This window comes from Trachymyrmex cornetzi, unplaced genomic scaffold (assembly GCF_001594075.2).
Source record: "Trachymyrmex cornetzi isolate Tcor2-1 unplaced genomic scaffold, Tcor1.1 scaffold78, whole genome shotgun sequence".
NCBI lineage: Eukaryota > Metazoa > Arthropoda > Insecta > Hymenoptera > Formicidae > Trachymyrmex > Trachymyrmex cornetzi.
Genome location: NW_017300113.1, coordinates 637,950 through 658,165, shown reverse-complemented (window position 1 = coordinate 658,165; position 20,216 = coordinate 637,950). Strand labels below are relative to the sequence as shown.

General features: G+C 36.4%; 2 protein-coding genes and 1 long non-coding RNA gene across 3 annotated transcripts in view; 2 read left to right on the top strand and 1 right to left on the bottom strand.

Annotated features, from left to right (window-relative positions):
* Window positions 1-14,445, bottom strand: part of LOC108768303 (uncharacterized) — a 51,836-nt gene extending 37,391 nt beyond the window's left edge. The window contains exons 1-2 of the long non-coding RNA XR_001940476.1: window positions 14,298-14,445; window positions 12,209-12,265 (exon numbers count right to left, since the gene is read on the bottom strand). This is a non-coding gene — a long non-coding RNA (uncharacterized LOC108768303). The remainder of the gene's footprint in view (window positions 1-12,208; window positions 12,266-14,297) is intronic.
* Window positions 9,825-11,554, top strand: LOC108768300 (enhancer of split mgamma protein). The gene is made up of 2 exons (XM_018518682.1): window positions 9,825-10,109; window positions 10,323-11,554. The coding sequence occupies exons 1-2, from the start codon at window positions 10,035-10,037 to the stop codon at window positions 10,869-10,871; spliced, it is 624 nt and encodes a 207-aa protein (XP_018374184.1). The 5' UTR covers window positions 9,825-10,034; the 3' UTR covers window positions 10,872-11,554.
* A 1,886-nt stretch (window positions 14,446-16,331) lies between the features above and the next one.
* Window positions 16,332-19,658, top strand: LOC108768298 (coiled-coil domain-containing protein 173). Its single transcript, XM_018518680.1, has 9 exons — window positions 16,332-16,435; window positions 16,538-16,711; window positions 16,986-17,180; window positions 17,271-17,455; window positions 17,672-17,792; window positions 17,868-18,075; window positions 18,159-18,487; window positions 18,767-18,931; window positions 19,014-19,658. Exons 1-9 carry the CDS (start codon window positions 16,355-16,357, stop codon window positions 19,164-19,166), a joined length of 1,611 nt encoding a protein of 536 aa, XP_018374182.1. The 5' UTR covers window positions 16,332-16,354; the 3' UTR covers window positions 19,167-19,658.
* The last annotated feature ends 558 nt before the right edge of the window (window positions 19,659-20,216 follow it).

The following is a 20,216-nucleotide window of genomic DNA, read 5'->3' as shown; positions in this document are numbered from 1 at the left end:
TATATAAATATTATAACTTTTTTTAAACATTCTAATACCACTTTTTTTTAGAAATTAAACCGCTTTGTTATTAATAACTGTTATTAAATAAATTTTGCAAGCATTCTTTTTTGTTGAATATAAACATTTTGATGGATAGTTCTGTCAGCCTAAATTTATTAATTTCACGCCAAAAATTACACATGATATTAATATGATCGTTAATATGATCTGTTAGAGATCTTTATCTCAAGTTATTACAAAACCTCGATTAAAATGCGTGTTCACAAAAAAATAATGATTCACTTTAATGAATTGATGTTTCGAAATATATCACTCAATGCATTCATGATCGGCAGTTCTGCAATTTCCTTACTCCATCCGACATTCGTTTGATCCATATCGTATGAGGAATCGAAATGAGATTAAAAAGGAAGTCCGACTGACAATCTTGTCAGAGGAGGTAGATAATTATGTGTGACGTGCAAAGTTTAGGACCGGCATTCATCGAGCATACATTAAAATTTCCGACCAGTCATCTTATCGATTTCCTTGTAAAGCCCTATCTTAATTTTGAAGAAAATTATGAGAACGATGAGTAAGCTACGTTGGAATTTCGGTATATAAATCTCTGTGGCCTGTCAATCTGAGGATATTAAGATTAGATACACGACTGACTGCACATTGCTAAAAGCTGCGTCATGCAATTTGACGTTCGAGAAAAACTTTCCGTTTTTGTAAATTTTTATGTGTGCGCAAATAAATAATATCACTGACAAAACGAATTATTACATATACGAGTATACAGTTCATTAAAACAAAAAAATGCAAGTTCCTTTGCAAGGACAAAATAAAAGTTCACGCATTATACTTGTAACATTTTTACAATCTTTGATTCAAGTACTCTGGAAATATTACGACATAAATTTAAAATATCTTATTTATTATATATTGTATAAAATAAATATTTTTATAATGTCTTCGTTTCAGTTGACTTCGTTCCTGAATTAACATTAATTCCTCGTTTATTTGTTTAGGAATCATTAACATATCGCGTATTATTTGCGTAATATCGCAATTAAAAAAAATTTTACGATAATATATATTAAATTGCATAAACTATTTTAAAAATATATCTATATAGTACTGTGAAATCACAAAAAATCTATACTAATCCTATTAATTGTCGAAGAGACTTCGCTTCGCGCTATTTCTCTAATGAGAAATACCGTAACATAACAAAGAGAAAAAATAAAATCTGGTTTCTACATATATCTCGGTGTATACATATATTAATGAGATGCATAACGAGATGGTAATGATACGAACTTAGACATTTTGTATCATTAATTGCAGACAGAAATCTTCATGTTGCGAAAAATTAATCTTCTTTTAATAAAAAAAAAAACCACCGACGATTTGTACAACTTGAACGACATATCGCTGTTCGCAAAAAGAGAAAACAATGCAAAAAAAAGACTAAAAAAAATCTTATATCTCTAATTTCCGACTTAACGCTTCTTCTTTTACTTCTCATTAATCACTTAGAAATGACTCGCAAAATAATTAATGTCGAAGTGGGCATATTTCTCTTCGATCTTTAGACTTTTCTCATCGCGAAGTAACAAATCAAAATTATCGGTTTTCTTATGGTATTTATAATACAAACAGAATTCGAAGAATAAAAAATGCGAACTTCTGGACATGCTTCGGTCTAAGTATCGCATCGTCTAAAATTTTTGAAAGTTTTCAACGAAATTGATCGTTTGGATTCTTGAAAAGAAAGTTATGTAAGTTAGGAGGATAATGAACTTAGACGAAAAGAGGAAGCAAAAGTATACTAGTATTTTAATAATCAGGCATTATATAATCTCAAGGAGAGATTGAAAGCGCAAAATTCATCAACCAGTAGGAACAATTTCAAAAATTTCCTATACAATTATCCAATTACAAAAATTTTTTTAATTGCAGGTATCGCATAAAAATTATAGAATTCACGATTTCATCCAACCTAATATTTAAATAAAAAATTCTAAAATATAATGTAAATCAGAATTTCTAATAAGATACAGAATTTCGAATTCTGGACAGTAAATCCAACAGGAAAAATTAAACTTACAAAATCATTTAAGTAATGTACTATTACAAAAAAAATAAAGAAAGAATCAATTTAAAAAAAAAAACGAAAATTAAGTAATTAAAATTAAAAATATTAACGTGAAAACGTGAATAATAATAGTAAAAACAGCACTGACGTAAATTGCGGATTTAATATGAAATTATTAAGTAAAAAGCGTGCATTACGTGTGCATCAACACGTCCATTACTATATGCTTATAATGCACGCCACACGTTCTACTATTATCATCAACGAGCGTCCGGCCGCTTGATACGCCATCCGTTCCGTGTCGTTAATCGCAAAAAGTATTCCGTCAGTTAAGGATCGTTTGCTAATCGAGAACTACCCTCGTGCAATCGCGCGCACTGCCATTTTGCACGGTTGGGGCCCCGTAGGCGCGGGGTCGTCGAGGAGACCTTTAATTTTCACTGTCTCAGGACCCGTGCTCGACACAATGGGGGCCCAAGGTGTGCCCCATCTTTCTCCCGTCTCGGTGTCCTCTCCTTTTCGAGCGCAGGCCGGCTGCGTGCTATACGCGTGGGAAAGCCGAGCACGTGCGCAATCTTAGGGCCCGAGACTGCCCACAAAGGACGCCTTTGGGCCCCTTTCGCTCCAACAAACGATCGACTGAGAATCTGATTGTGAGACTTCTTAAATCGATTTCGAGCCGCATAGATAAAAAAGTTTTTTCGTGCCTTTCGCTGTATCTTTCAATTCATTTACAATTGCATATTAAATTGGAAAGTAGGATAGTATATAACAAATATAACAGAGACTCTATCTAAATAATTACCTAAATAATTATAAAATATATTGGCATACGAAGATACTTTCTTAGTCAACATCAATTAAAACATGACATCAATGTCATAATTTCGCACTCAACAATGTAATTGTTATGTAACACTGTATGTATGTGTTATATTTATATTGTTGAGTGTGAAATTATGATGTTGAGTTACTTTCAGGTTACTTGGTGGCGACTGGATTATTAATTTATAAATCCGAAACTCTGTGTGTGTGTGTGTGTGTGTGTGTGTGTGAGAGTCGTCAATATGTACAAAATTTAGAAATTGCTCACGCACTGTATCGCGACTTAATTCTCAATAGAATTGATCAGACAGCATGATCGTTGAAACACCAAATAACAGTCTATAAATCGCTTGAACATCGATTGTCCGGCACGTGGACGGTGTTAGCGTTGTTCATTACCCGACGATTTAGTGCACGTGTCAGAAACGTCTGCCCGTGAAGTTTCTCGACACATAATCTTCTATTCGTTCGATACGATCAAATCCATCTTTAAAGGCTTGGAAACTTTATCTAGAGTTCGTCTATACGTATGCAATAAATTACACCGGCATATGCAAACAATAAACTCTGAGTTCAATCTTCAGACTAGCTAGAGGCTACTCCAATTTTGCAATGGAGAACGGGTTATGCCACGAGTCACGAACCCCGCGAAAGGTCGAAGGTCACGAGAAGTCGGTCAATTCTGGTTCTACCGGATACAGTCGGGATGCCGTGAAAGGCCGCGCGTACGGAAGTAACGCCGGCGTGTGCCGGCATTGTAAGCACGTGCCATGCAGTGTTCGGGCAATATATTGTTAAAAAAAGAAGTAATCGGGGTGGGGAAGAGGTCATTTAAATAGGGCGAAGTGCACGGCAGCAGCACGACGAACGTACACGTGGCACCAGGTGAATCCTGACGCTCCCGTGAGAATGTTCCACTCTCACTCCTTCCTCTTTTCCTTTTTCTCACCGCGGTTCTTATGTATCTTCATGGTTACTTTACTCACGCAGTAGGTCAGAAGGTCGTTCGTGTTATGTCGCATTAACTGTGCGCATACGGCGAAATATGACTCTATAGTCGACAAAGAGCTCAGAAATTAATTGAGTATAAATCTCGTTTCGGTCGGCTTCTCACGATAACTTAGAATCTGGCACCTCTCGTAGTCTTCTAAGTTTGCCTTAATAGATTACGTTTCACTATAAATCACGATTCATCGTGTTGCTACATTAATAGAATTGATAAGTACTGACTGTATTATATTCCTGTGATAACCACATTTACATTTTCAAAAAAAATAAAAAATAAAAAGTGAGGCATATAACTTCGATAATAATGATACCTATTAAAGTCAATGTGTTCTTACAACGCGATTTATTATCTATCTCAATTTATGAAAATTATAAACCTATCCGCTCTTTATAAAATGACTAATTCAATTGCTACCTTGTCATCCGAAATGAGCCCTTGTTATTTCTCGTCAAGCGCAGCGAAATGAAACCATCGAGGACAAATAAGGGAAATTCTCACGAGTGCTATTTAATTAATTATTGCCAAACGTCGCTGTTAGTGTCCCCGATGTTGACCTTTACCTTCGACTTCCTCGGAGTACTACACGTGAGCGAGTCGACGCGTGCGAACTGGCATTACGAAGGGTGGTTGATATCCCGAGGATATATAAGGGAAGGCAGGGCCTCGGGGTGAGAGATCACGATTTCATTGGCACGAGCCAAACGACTCGCGACATATGTTCACGAACAGCTGATGTACTTACTAATAAGTCTCTTTCTCTATCTCGCCAAGCACGCGATCGCACGACCCCGCACGCGTGTGTGCACCACCGCGATGTAAGAGAACCTGGGAAAGTAAAAACCCCGCGAAGAGTGTGAGAAAATTCGTGCGCCGCCGCATCTGTCGGCGCTACACAAGTTGCCGCAACGACGGGAACTTGTCGGAACGCCGTTGCATCACGTGTGCTAATAATCGATTCTGCTGCCGCCACGACCATGTTATTATCAGTCATGATTAACATACATGAGACCCGCTTTGACGTCAAGAAGTTCATCATAACATTTTTTAACAGTTTTTTTTATTGCGACTTCAAGGTCCGAAATAATTATCGAATATTTTTTGAAAACGAAATGTCATCTCGTGTGCAAATTCCAAAGTGCTAAAACCATTTAATTTATATCCTCTTCTTTAAGTTAAGAAGTCAGACGGCTAAATTAATTTATAAAAAGTTGATTACTGTTATAAATAAAGATGGTCTGTTTAATAAATTACAGCTTTCTAACAGGACTGTAGTTTTTATTTCGATATTCTTGTGTACTTTTTAATATCTGAGAATAATCGTCTATAACTTGTTCATTGATTTCTAGTCAATCCTTCCTTTCGTTCACTGTATTAGCTTTGCGTGCCACGTGTTAAGCACGTGCGAAGGGCGCCGGAAGCGGACATGAAATCAATTCTATATTGTTCGTCGACACACTCGAGATATGAATAAGTGCTCGTATCTTGTAAAAACGACTTACAATGAAATACAATAAGAAAATGATTGATAAACTGTCGAAACATGAAGCATTGTATTAAGACTACTCTTTGAAATGTGTCACTGTAATGGTCGCTAGTCATGTAAGCATAACATATCTAAAATACGCGGATCTAATTGAGTAATTGCTAGGATAGGACAAATTAAAGAATATTTATTCAATTATAAGGAATTAATCATGTATCTTGTATTTCTAGCATAAGTTTGAATAATAAACGGTTTTCTCCCCTACTGTATTAAAAAATATAAAATATGCAATATATAGCATATACTGATAAAAAAGTTTATTTGTCTGAATTAATTTATTAATTTATTATTATTTAATTCATCTTCATTTCTTTCGATAAAGAACGTATTGCCAAACATATTATATTTGACTTAAATATATGCATTCCTCGATGAACAATTAATTTAATCAAATAAACAATTTTTTTCTCAGTGTATATAAAGAGAGAAAAACAAGAGTATTGTAAATAAAGCTATTTATTAATGCTCTCAGCTAAAACTAAATAATCTTTAGAATTAGATCATCAGAAAATCTTCATAATAAATATTAGATACCTCAGTTTATAATAATAATAATCCGCAACTAGCGCTTTAGGTTTTTTCAAAGCCGTACTTTCTAAAGTTTTATAGTTTTGTATTTTTAAATACAAATCTCTTATTTAACATTCGTATGTTGATATATTTTTATCTTTCGAATTTATCTGTGAATTATAGCAGGAGGTACAGAACATCAAAATGTTATGGCATCGTGAAAATGATAGTGAAATGGCTCGCTTACTATTCAACTTTCGACTAATTCGTTATTAAATTCCGCGATTTCAATCTCGACAAATGACGTAATAGGCATTATACGTGTAGAAAGTGCATTTGAACGTGCAAGCACTACGTAGCAACGGAACATTAGGCAAAACTTCCGATTACGACATGCTAACTGTTTCGATGTAACTTTGCATGTCTGCATGATGTTTCATGTAATCACATACGATTTAGATATTAGAATACGAATATATGCAGATATTATTAAATATCTATAGACATTTTCTAACGATAAGTAATTCAATAAGTATGTACAAGTAAGTTTAATAGCTCTTTTGATAATACATGAGTGATTAAAATAAAATTTCATTCTACAATTTCGATTGTTTTAAATATTCATTATCAAAGCAATAATACAATGGAAATTTGCATCTAGTTTGTTTAATATTTACATTTTTTGTTATTCATTTGACATGTTAAAAAAATGTCAAATGAATGTCAAATAAATAACAGAAAATATGGAAATCAAGACAGAGTATCGTTATGCTATTCTCAAGTATCACAAGCTATTCTCGGAAATTGTATTCGGTCCGCTTTCACTGCACGCCCGGCTTTCGTGGTTACATCTACATCATGACGTATTTCAGACACTTAAGTCCTGGTAACATCACGCTAATTAGGTCCCACGAGATCGCACGGGGACGAAGAGATCCGATCGAAGTAACGGAGTAAGCGAACGAAACAGGAAACGAGTTACGAGAAGCGTTATATCTTGCAGATCAGATTCTATCAAAGTACCACCACTCGTTAACGACACGTGCAATTGGCTGATACACGAAGGAGAGTATATTGAGAAAGAAAATAGAATAGGAAGAGGAAAGCGTTTAGAAGATTAAGAAGCAAAACAGAGAAAGAAAAAAAGAAGCAGAAGCAGGATACCTTGTAAAAGTCATGGTAGCAAGAAGAGATGTAGCAGCAAAAGGAAGAAAAAATCAAAATGATGACGGAGTGGACAAGGTAGAAAAGGAGAGACTGCTTGGGTCGCAGGAACATGAGGTGAAGGCAAGAGAAGTTCGAAACGAGCGTGCGTAATTATTCGGTGCGAACGACGTTTAAGTATCCGAGCTCCGACCGCGAAATAAGCGAAGTGGCTGGTCGAGAATAGGAAGATGGAGAATGTAGAGGAAAAACGAGCGGACGAAGGGCGAAGAAAAGGAGCGAACACAAGGCACAGTAAAAACAGGAGGAAGAGGAATAGGAGGAGCAGAAAAAGGGTCGCATAGGATATAATTTAGCCAGTGGCTTGCCGAAATTAGTATCTCAAAGTGGAAACGTGTCCTCGCGCGCGCGTCCAAAATACTTGTTTCGATGATCCAACGCTGGAGGACGAATTTTATGAGCATTCTCGCAAAATTAATCTCTTCAGAGTCTGTGTACATTGTGATGTACATTAAATTTGAAGATATTATCCGTTGAAATTATTTAGTTCTATCGACATTATCTGAGATCAAATGTACATAATAAATGTTGGAAAATAAAGTCAAAATTAAAAAAAAAATGATTATGTTACTGATTATGTCAGTAAAGTAAATTAATTAATGAAAAACTTTTTTGTATTATACTTATTGTTAGTATTGCTTTCTGGCCGATTTTTTTTTAATTTTTCTTTGCAAGAGAAGTATATATATATATATATTATATATATATATATCTTAAATATTTGAAAAGAATTAATTTTTTAGTATATAAATTATTTATTAAAGCGCCTTGAATTAAACTTAAAAAAAAAAAAAAATTGTCTCCATGATTCCATTAAAATCAGATCTGAAGGGGTTAAGAAAGTTCACTTTTTCGGCCGATTTTCATCGTCGACGATAGATTACACGGATAGCACGAATGAAGGGATTTCTCCCGCCTTGTTGTTGAGTGAGAGTAACGTTTTGAATATCCGAGCGTGGTTGACTTTTTGCTCCTTAACTCTTTGTAATTATTATCCATGTACCCGATAATTACGCGTAATCGAGGCCTCAGTGAAATACCGCGGTACGCTTCACTGCCTGAGAAATTCACGGACAGCGTAATAACAATAAAGTTTCGAAGCGAAAGCAAAGAGACTTGATTTTTTACGTTCGAACTTGGAGTTGTAATTCTCTTGTTTCGTTGCTAAAATTATGTACTTTGTGATTGTCTGAACTTGAGATATCAATCACTTTCATAGTAGACACAATAAAGTTAAAATTACTAATTTTTATTTAAATGGACGTTCTTCGTATAATTACTTTATATTAATCCCTAAAAAACTGCGATAGCGAATTGAATCTAGCAATAAACGCAACATTGTCATATTATATTAACAACAGATGAATGTTAGAACTCTTTTAGATCAAAAGTCAATTTAAAAATAGCAATCTTTGCATCAATTAAAAAAATTAATGTCGTAGAACAAGGAGCATAAAAATAATTATTTCCCAACCGGGAAATAATTACTATTATGCTCCTAATAATCGGTAAAATAAAGCGTAACAAACGGATTATTAAAGATCTAATTCGTTCTTCGAATCCCATTCACTCGTCGATGCGGAACGCGCGTGCTACTCGGAAACGAAAACAGAAAATCGGCGATGGAGCAAGATTAATTAATCGCGTCTCGCTCTGTTACACGACCAAGTCTGTAACGATCGATTTGTCATACCGCTTGACACCAACGAGCTTTATCGAGCTCGTCCGCGATTTCCCTTTCCCCTCTGCGTTAATACGCGTAAAACGATCGATCAATCGCGCCACCGATGGCCGCGATATCATTCCGCGGCGTTGACCGGATCGGATGGCTATGGAATATGCACACGTACACACATAGAGAGAGAGACACACGGCACACGATTTAACATCGTGTAGCCAGTGGGATTGTAATCACGCGCCGGAGTTGCGCCGGACTTGTGCCCAGCACGCTCCTCGATCGGCCGAAGCGGGAGAACCAGAAGCGAGGAGGGACAGAGAGAAAAGAAACTACGAGGAAGAGGGAGACGCGGAATCACGATAAGAAAGATCCAGCACGAGCATGGAAGCTGCGGCTGCGATGGAAGAAGCTACACCTTACAGGTGGGACAAAGATGGCTCCTCTATTTTACCCTGAAGCAAGTAGGAGGAGGAGGAGGAGGAGGAGGACGTTGGTCGAGATCTAGTCCTTCCGTATGAGCGCTCGTAGAAATACGCGCCAATGAGCGATAGAGAGAAACAGACAGGGCAGAACGGTGGAGAGAACGAGAGAGGAGCGAAAGATAGATGGATAGAAAGAGAAAGAAGGAGAACGACGATTACGAACCGCGCATACCATGGCACGACCACTCGTCGACGATCAGCCGAGGTAGAGAGCATCGACTCCGCGCCACGGCTATAGGTGCAACAAGGACGCAGGAACGGTGACGATGGCTTGGTGTGGGCGCGTGTCTGGCAGCTGCCGCTTACAGGTGGTGTGCTTGCTTGGGAACCAACCTCTACGGACCGTTCCCACGGAAGGCCTGTCCCCCACTACGCGGTCCCATACCCGTCCCCTCACTCCGTCCACATGGGGGCCCTTGCCTATATAAGTCGAAGCCTCGCCCGATCACGGCTACAATCACGCTCTGTTCGTGTTCACTCAAAGGTCGAGCTGGAGACCAACGTGTTATCCAGATACACGCACATTTCCTTCCGCCAACCGCAGTGACTCGTAATCGTAGCGACGATTAGAGTTCGACGAACCGGTGTGATAGCACGAGAAGGTCGCGTTCGCGATAAGCCAATATACAGTTATCAAGTGAAGTTTTGATTGTGCCGCAAGAAAAAAAGGATTAATCATGCAGATGCACGAGCAGATCATCATAGCCGATGGGCAGGAACAGCCGATCTCCAGGACATATCAGTATCGAAAGGTAGGTGTCATCATCTTGACATTTCAATCAAACAATCGCTCTAATCGTCACGTGAACTTTAAGTTAACTTGTAACTTTGTTATTTCCTTTAACAATAAATTCGAATTGATTTTTGACATTATTCTTTCACAAAACAAAAGATTCTCAAAAAGTTTTTCTCTAAACGTCGAGTGCGACATTGATCTATAGCGATTCGTTCGTTTCGATTCGCAGGTGATGAAACCGATGTTGGAACGCAAACGTCGAGCGCGTATCAATCGCTGCTTGGACGAGTTGAAGGATCTGATGGTGACCGCGCTGGCCGGCGACGGTGAGAACGTAGCGAAGTTGGAGAAGGCAGATATTCTGGAATTGACGGTGCGTCACTTGCACAAGCTCCAACGTCAACAACGTCTCTCGGCGAATCCAGTGATCGACGCAGACCGTTTCCGTGCCGGCTACACGCACTGTGCGAACGAAGTCAGTCGCTGCTTAGCGGCCACTCCTGGCGTTGACGTTGCCCTTGGTACCAAGCTGATGACACATCTCGGACACAAGCTCAACTCCATGGACAAGACCGGTCCGTTGACCATCCACGTGACCGCGCCACAGTCCTCGCCATCACCCACCAGCGAACTCAGCGCCGACGAGTATCCGATGCCGTTGACGCCAGCGTCCAGCCAACCATCCCCGGTGCGAACCGACATCGATGCCGTCTCCCAGAGCCATCAGGGTCTCCTGCAGGTGGCTAAGCCGAACGAACCTATCTGGCGGCCCTGGTAAACTTCCGCCTTGACACGGCAAACTCGCCGAAGTTTCCGAGTAAACCGGCGAAAAAAAGATCTCGAATCCGAAGGATTCACAAACTATCGACGCCGGTGTTGCAATTTCTCTGTGATCTGAACGGAACGGACATCGCAAGGAGGAAAGAGCGAAAAGTCTACCCCTACAAAGATCACCTAGACTTAAGGGGAGTTTCACTTGCTCAAAGGCAGTCGGACCGAAACGGAAGTACCAAGGCGAACGTCATGTCTCCAATGACGTTCTGCCACCAACAATTTCGATAACGTTCCGCAAGAGTCGGACAACACTGGGATCTCGATACGTAGTTTTATTCGCGGCCGCACGCGGCTGAAGCTTTAATTTACTCGACAGTTAGATGTTTTCTATTGTTTATTTCATACTTTTATCGAGGATGTTTTTTTCTTTTTATTTTCTCGCCGTAATGTTATTATACAAGTCTCACTACCGGTCAAGAGCATCAAATGTGGGACGATAACGAATGACCTTACGAGGCGGCGATTACGATGATTCCGCAAAACGCGCGTCCATTTAGTATCTCGCGTGGCGCAAATATATGTATAAAAATGACCGAGCGGAAGATCTTGTGATAGAAAAACGTGTACCTGTGATATTTACTGTAGTAGGCGTAGAGATGATAGATTTTTAATAAACATGTTTCATATCAGCAATACATACTTAAGTGATTTTGTGCAACCCACCCGATAATATATGTATAGATTAACATAAGTTTTAAGATCTTTAAATTTCTAGAGATAATACAGAGTTATCTATTCCTTTTTTACGAATAGCGTGTCAATTTTCTATTAATATACGTAACATAAAACAAAATTATACTGTTAATTTAAATTTAAATTTATTACATATTATGAAAATATTTAAAACATTACTTTGGCTTGTTAAAATGCGAGAGTCATTAAGTTTCAAGATTTTACACTTTATATTAAAAAACAAAAAAAACATTTTTATCATCGATTCGTTAATTGGCTAAATAAATCTTTAGATAAAATGTAAAAAAAAATATGTATGCTCTTGAGAATACTTGATTTGAATATCGATATTCCAGAGAGAATTAAATTACAAATTAAGAAAGTATTAAAAATACTCGATTTAAAAACAGGTATTTCAGAGAAAATTAAATTACAAATAATTAAAAAAGGTTTGAGCATTCGCCACACACTAGATATCATTAGTGAATTTAAATCATATATTAAATATATAATATTTCTTACAAATTGATTAGATAGACATATCATTACAAACAATAAACATTTAAATTACAAATCAAGATTAATCAAATTAATTAAGAATGCACTCACCCTAATACAGCTTCCAAGAATCCCTGCAGCTCATTCCTTCTTCCCTACCACTTTTACCTGAAAACACATCAAGAGTATTAGTGTTGTCGCTATAAAAGACATAGATTGGAAATTATAGAGTACAGTGTTTTGTCTAGTTCACATAATTTGGTGCAAATATTTGAGCGCCACACAGAAGTCTCGTATTATTTAATTTTTTACCATCAAGCATAATGTGATCAAGCACAATCTTGACGATTTTTCGAAAAAAATATTGTCCTCTACGATATGTATATTTTTTAATTTCTCAATGCGTTACAATCGAAGCGAAAACGCGCCGAATGCGAAGATGCGACATTGCCCACGCCTCATTTTCTCGATATCACTTGGATTTGTATCTAATTAATTCTATTGACCTCACTTTGGCGCGCCACGTGGCGACACTACGATATAAATAGTTTTCCGGTGCGAAAGGGTTAATCGGATCGAATGTAGTCTATTGTTTCGCGGCACGCTCTACTAAGCGTCTCGCGACATTTAAAATTTATCGTTATCGGCCCTCGAAATTTGTATACAAAGACAAGTTTATAATACCGTAAAAAGTTAAATCTGGTCGCAGACATGGAAAATAATCGCGCAGCATGTTGCATTAATTAATTTGTAGATACTGTCATGTTTTCATAAAAGTAACTAAACAAATATTTAAAATAATTACGTCGAAAGTGATACCAAATATATTGATTATACATAAATTTACGTTAAATTATTTCCATACAAAAACAGTAATAAAATGTATGATTGTTCATATAAATTAGTCAAGTAATAAAAGATATAAATTTTTAACGATTTTTTAGAGGAAGATATCCCGCGCAAATTTCAAAATATCATATAAAATAACTCACGTAAAAATATTTCTGTTCGAATTACTTATACTAAAAAAATATGTTATATCAATATTCTAATTAAAAACACCTTCATTAATGGCATTATTAATGAAACAAATACAATTTTATTAAAACAAGAGTACGATGTATTTGTTCCATTAATATAATGGAACATAAATATTAAATTAATAAAATTATTTTAAAACAAGGCTGTCAATATAACATCAATTTTTTTTAGTATACACAATAAACTTTAATTTAAACGAACTTTTCTCTCGCATATGAAACTATCCATTTAAATCGGGCCGCAATCGCGATTCGGAGTCTGAAATCCAATCATGGTATTCAAAACTTCCGTGCGATACGGCGATCAATCCCACTCGTATCAACAGAAGCCTCGAACTTGTGTGATTCGGCCTGATAACGTAACATGCAATTGCACTCTTTCTCAACCAACTCGACCTTTCCATACGTGTCTGCGAACTACTGGATGCCATACATTTTACGAAGGCGCCAAGGTTTTGAACACTTTATCGATTCCTTTTGACGCGACTCGAGTGCAACCCGACGCGATTCCACCGTCGATATTTTATCGATTTCGCCCCATCACCTGGCGCAACGACCTCCGCACGTCCACACGCCATTGCGCGCGCGCGCCAAAATTCGCGCGCGTATCCCGGAAGCGGGCCGCGCGAAGCAAAACAAACTGATCGAGTGGCGAAGCGGGAATCGCCGCGGCGATTCCCAACGATACACGACGCGATCGGGTGAAAACTTATCGCGCTAATCCCGCTCGAAATTCCGAATTTCAGAAAACGGGATCACTAGCTCTTCCACGTCGACGGTGGCCACGTCGCGTCGCCGTTACTACCCGGCGAGTAACCGATGTTCCAGTCGCTTCGAGACGGATTATCACCATACGCGATTTAGGTTAGCGTCGCCGGGAACGAATGCACGTCCGACAGTGTCGGACCGACACTCGATCGCCGCCATTAATTCGCGAATTCGCGCGCGCCGGAACTCCCGCCGAAACGTTTACGCGCGGAACGCGTCTCAGCGCGATCCCTTGGCGTCCGTTATCACGGGAATATGCAGCCAAGGTCACGCACCGATCCTGAGGGATTTACGTTACGGCCGAAGTATCGGCTCCGACTCACGTGTCGGCGTCGCGTAAACAGCTTCGCATCGCGACGCAAACTTGCCGGTATGTATGCGTTCGAACGTACCCCAGACGTCCCTCGGGAACACCGTCGGCGTCGATGATACCGCAGCCGCACGGGGAAAAGCGGAAAAAACACTCGACCACTACGATATTATACTCACTTTCCCGATACCCGAACCGCCACTCAGCTGTAGCACGTGCTGTCACCACAGGTGCACGATCACGCTTCGCCGTCATCTTGCGGCAAGTTTAGGAAACGTTACGCGACGCGACGTCGGTAATGTCGGTATCGTAGCGAACGACGATTCGCTCGGATGATAAATGACTGGAATTCGCGAGACGACTTTTGCCTGTTTCTCAGGCTCATTTCTATCAATGTATTGTAGATTTAATCTCGGTTCAATTTACTTCTCATTTTTTTCTAATTCTTAGAACTAAAAAAAGATCAAGAGTAAGTTGAACAGATTAAAGTTAATCTACATTAGTACACTGAAAAAAAATATAGTCAATTTTAATAAATATTTAGTTGAATAATATATAATATATATATATATACACACATGCCAACTAAATATTTATTAAATATAAAGATGTATTTATTTGATACAAGAAATGTTAATTTGATTTAACAATTATTTTTTTTACTAAACAAATATTTATTTACTGTAAGTAAATATTTAGTTGGCAGTATATATATATTGAACTAAATATTTATTAAAATTGACTATATTTTTTTCTCAGTGTAGAAACGAGCCCCAGTGTAGTTCAATTTTAATATCGGTTTAACTAATTCATCTTTTTCTAGCTCTAGAATTAAAAAGAAGGTAAAGAATAAATTAAACTGAGACCAAAATTAATCTACACTGATAGAAATAGAGGCCTGGATCCACTAATGTAAGATGTATTAACTTTCTCGGTTCAGTAATTCGATTTACTCTTTATCTTTTTCTAATTCTTAGAATTAGAAATCTTAGAATTAAAAGAAGATAAAGAGTAAATTGAACCAAGATTAAAGTTAATCTTACATTGGTGAAATCAAACCTTAGAAAAATCTGAGATCGGTATTGGATACAGTCAAGATTTCAAGGAATCAATAAGGTAAATATACTTTATGTTATGCATTATCATGGCAACGTTATCTACATCATTATCGCTAATAAATACATACGTATTATTTTCGACATATGAAGATAAATAGAAATAATATACAAATACATAGAGACATAAATTGCTTTCCATTTTCACGCAATATTTTATACTCACGATCAGATAATGACGTCATTACTTGTTTACTTTGTTAACGTTATCATATAACAACACAGGTTTATAACTTCATTTAAAGCCTGACGTGTTCCACGTGCTGTTTATAGCGTTCTTAGAATTATTTCATCCTTGTTTATCAAATGTTAAACTAAGAGAAGTGATGCTCATAAACGCTGTGAACGCCAAATAGAACGCACCTTTAATATGAGTTACTCACTTTGAGTAAAGCACACAATCTTGAACTTATAGATAAAAACTTATTGTCAGTTGAATCTCACTTGTCAGAATGAAAAGGAATATATACGTCCAACTAAATTATGACGTCACAAATGAAAATTATTTAAGTTTTAATGTAAATGGAAAGCAACTATAAAGTTCATAAAATATCTAAAAGATATGATAATATATTATTATTTATTAATTTCTTATTCTAGGCATAAATGTATAAAAGGGTTCAAGTAAAAATATAAGAATAAGTAAATATAAGAATTGTAATTAAATTAATTAATTAGATTACTTAGATTTGTAAACAGTTACTGTATATAGTCAGTTTGAATTTTTTCGTAAGTAATAAATATGAATGAATTATGCTAGTGATTCTATTTCTAGAATATATTAAATAGTGATATGAAAAAAATGTCATTTTTCATACACATAGTTACTAGAAGTATTGATTTTAAGTAATAGATTTTATTCGGTTCTTTTAAGCCGCATCGATCGCTTTTATTTGGTTTCTATGTCAACCATTCGTGCTGTGTGAAGATAGCCTGTATTCAGCAGCTTTTCGGCAGAAATTCAAGCTACTTATACTGAACAACTTTGCTTTGTGCCGATTAATTATAATTTTGCCTTTCTAAAATGGTGCGGAAAAGACTACATCAACCGGAAATGCGCACGACGTATCTCTTGAAACCCGGCCAGACGCTCAAGAATACCAAAGTAAGTGTTTTTATTTATTCTCACTCTCAAACACGTTGAGTTCATAAAGACTGAATTTCTCCTGTGTCTAATATTACTGAAAATTTAACCGCGCTTTCACAGGGGTCTGAAAAAACTCGAGCGTTAGTAGTAGCGAAAGACACCTTTCAGCGTTTTGTGGATTATACTACAGAAGAGGATAGAATAGCAGCACAGCAAGAAAAGGAAGCTGCAAAAATAGCAGCGTTGAAAAAAGCGACTTATGAAAAAAGTAAAACATGGGACAGCACAATAGAAGTATGCTTGACCTATTCTCGATTCAAAATTATTACGATTAAATACAAAGAATATTTTACTTCTAAATTTTGAAATTGTATATATTACTTTTTTAATGCAAGAAATAAAAGTATATTTTAAATCTTCGCAATCAACATGTACTATAAAATATTTCGAAAGTAAAAGTAAATTTTTAAACAAAACATTTGCGAAAGTTTTAAAAAATTTATTTATAATTTTACTTTGTATCGCAGCGATTGATAATATTGTTAAAATAAAAATGGTTTGATAATAGAATATTAAGGCGAGACAAAGAGAAGAATTATTGTCAAAGAAGCAAAAAGCTGAAGAAAAGAGGAAAGCGTTCGTGAAGGAAATGACAGAGAAAAAGGTGGCGGAGCGTGCAGAAGTGGTGCAGCAAGCAAGGAGATTGCTTCAGCAAAAGAGGCCTTTGTGCCGACAGATTAATCGTGCTCTTCTCGTCTCCGAGGTACTTTCTCACGAAAGGAGTCTTCACGTAATTTCTAAGCCAGACTCACCGTTAATTAAACTCAAAATAGTTTACCATGATTTATATTAGTGTCTCAGGGAGCTGGACGCTCAAGTGGCGTTGCAAAAGACTATTAGAGCAATGGACAAAGAACAAGATGAAAAATATGCTAATTCCATTAAAACAGACATCGCAAAATACAAGGAGCAGAAGAAACAAGAGGTGGAGGAACGAACGAAAAAAACAAAGAATTACAGGATTGCTTTAAAAAAACAGTAAACATTAATTTTAATAGAAATTTAATTTTTTAAAACGTAAGAGTATAATTCTAAATCTTTGTAAGAATATTAATATTTTAGTACAAATTCGATAGATATTAATATTAGATAATACAAATTGAATAAATGTATTATTAGTATCAAAGCCAAAGAAATATATATTTATTTTTTCATTATACTGCTACATGTATTATCAGATTAATTATGTATCAGAATCGAAGAGAACGAAAGAGACAATAAATTAAAAGTAACAGAAGAATTAGAAGCTGAAAAACAGGATCAAATAAACATGACCCAAGATACGCAACTCATGAAAAAGAAAGAGATGCAAGATGTAAGCACCCGATAATTGCTAAACAATATTTTTTACTCCAAAAGGTTTTAACGTATATTCTCTGCATTTATATAGATATTGAACAAAAAGAAGAGACTACAGCGATTTTTCAAGGAAGCGATAGAAGAAAAAAAACGAATTGAACTGGAATTACAGCACAATGAAGAATTAGAGGATCGAGCGTTAGAAGTTTGTAGGGAAGCTAAAGATCGAATACAGAAAATTCAAAAATCATTAGCGTTAAAGAAGAAGGAAGAAAAAGCGCGTCAGATGCAGATTATAGGTACGATGCTTTCAGAAACATAAATTGTATATGCAGAATTCAAACGACCAAAATGGATCATCTATTAACGAATCTTGTTTTAGAGGAGCAATATGTTTCAACCGAGGAAATTCGTGATGCTAAAGAGCGAGAAATCTTGGAAAAAGCAGTTGAAGAGAAAAAAGTAGTCGAGGTGGAAAAGCGAAAAGCACAAAAGGAACGAGAAGAGAAGATGCGCGCTCTCATGGAAGAATACAGGCTTCATGACACGGCAATAAAGACTAAGCAAAGACAAGAGGAGAAGGAGTTGAGAGCTTGGGAGATGATGCAGAGATTTAAAAGAGACGAGTATGACAAACAGACCGACTTGGAAGAACGCAAACAACAATGGCAACAAAAACTAGAATATGGCAATGAATTACAAAAAGATATCGTAAGAATATATTTCTTTAATATAAATTTTATAATAATCAGATGTAAACATTTATCGAGAATAATAATTTTTTTATTATTTCTTTTTACGTAGATTCTATTTGCAATGGGCACTGGCCACTGTTACGTGTAAATGCACGTTACGTTTAAAATAATTTTTACACAAAGTATATTATTTATTTAAAATAGGAACTTTGCATATTTTTCTTTTCCTTATATTGTATAAGTATCGCAATATAAAATACATTGATAAAATAGGTAATTTGATATTAATCATCAGGAAGAGAAACAAATGGACAAAGATCGCGAAAAAGAAGTTCTCGAAGTTGAAGCGACAAAAGCCGCAATTGATAAAGCTAACCAAAGGATTCTACTTTATAGCGACGAAGTTTTAGAAGAATCGAAGGGCGTAAGACCGCTTTATCCAATCGTCAAAGCCATAGAGGTACATTTAAACACTAGTAGTATGAAAATTTGAGAATAATAAAATCATAAATAATTTTAAAAACTCATTTCCCTGTTTGTAGGACATTAAAAAAGAAATGGGGTTAGCTCCAAAGAAAAAACTCGAAGAGTCAATCATCAAAGAAGAAGAGCGGCCGAAGAGAAAATACAGAGCTCGGCGCCGCTGCAATTGCCCGAAACCTGTTGCGGCAGATCAAATATATTATTTACAGTAACTGCTGTTTGCAATAAACAGCGTTAATTTGTAAATCGCCCGACCGCAATTACCACACATCCGTCCAATAATTCAAGATGTCACCCGAGTCATTTTCGCATCACACCGTCAAGTTTCACACTTTTCGACTCACGCAAAAATCGGTAGAAACAAAGTTGTCCACGTCAAGATGACATTTACCAGCAATTTATGAACAAAGAATTCACTAAGTTGTGAAAGTTGGAGCATTCTCACGATTGCTTACTGTAGCGAACACTCGTTATACGTCAAAACATTATATTTCTTTCAGTCCTTTCTCAAAGCATTAAATAAGTTGTCTAAAGCAGGTTTCTCCAGAACACATGTTCGTATCACGTGTGCGTTCAATTAACAGAATACACAAATTAATATGGACATATCGCCATATAACATCATTTCAATAAATATAACATGTATTTAATACGAATTAATGTCTCATGCAAATAATTATAATTATAAAATATTATTTCTCTCATAAGCAATACACAATGTATCAAATTCTATACCAGAATAAATCGATTTTAAAATGACAAGCAATTTATTATCATAGATCTGTTTTCTGTGGCTGAAATAGTGTACACTTTTGAAACTTAAAGTGAGATAGGTGTATGTTTAATATTTATCAAAAGCGAGAAAGGACATGTTTGGATTCCCACCTGCTCCCCGGATGTCATGTCAGCCTTGTTGTTTATTGAACATTAAATAAGGATGACGTGATATCCAAGGAGTCATCCAGGTGAGAATCAGAACATGCCTAAAGAAAGTTTAGTACAGGAACAGAAAACAGGGCCCAGTTTCACAACTCACGGTTAACTATTAACCGAGGTCTAACTTGTTTCTTATCTCTTTCCAATTCTAAAATTGGAAAGAGATAATGAATAAGTTGAACCTCGATTAAGAGTTAACCATGAGTTGTGAAACTGAGCCAGATCAAATATCTTTTTATTTCCTTTATTTATTCACTTAAAATCTAAATAAAGTAATAAATGCAAATAATAATTAACAAGCAACGAAGAAAAGTTGGCACTTTATT

Excerpts from the sequence above, each read along its gene's own strand:
- LOC108768300 (XM_018518682.1), top strand. The coding sequence starts at position 10,035 with ATGCAGATGCACGAGCAGATCATCATAGCCGATGGGCAGGAACAGCCG. Across the intron at positions 10,110-10,322 it reads GGACATATCAGTATCGAAAG|GTGATGAAACCGATGTTGGA; the intron begins GTAGGTGTCATC and ends TTCGATTCGCAG.
- LOC108768298 (XM_018518680.1), top strand. The coding sequence starts at position 16,355 with ATGGTGCGGAAAAGACTACATCAACCGGAAATGCGCACGACGTATCTC. Across the intron at positions 16,712-16,985 it reads CATGGGACAGCACAATAGAA|AATATTAAGGCGAGACAAAG; the intron begins GTATGCTTGACC and ends GTTTGATAATAG. Across the intron at positions 18,488-18,766 it reads ATGAATTACAAAAAGATATC|GAAGAGAAACAAATGGACAA; the intron begins GTAAGAATATAT and ends ATTAATCATCAG.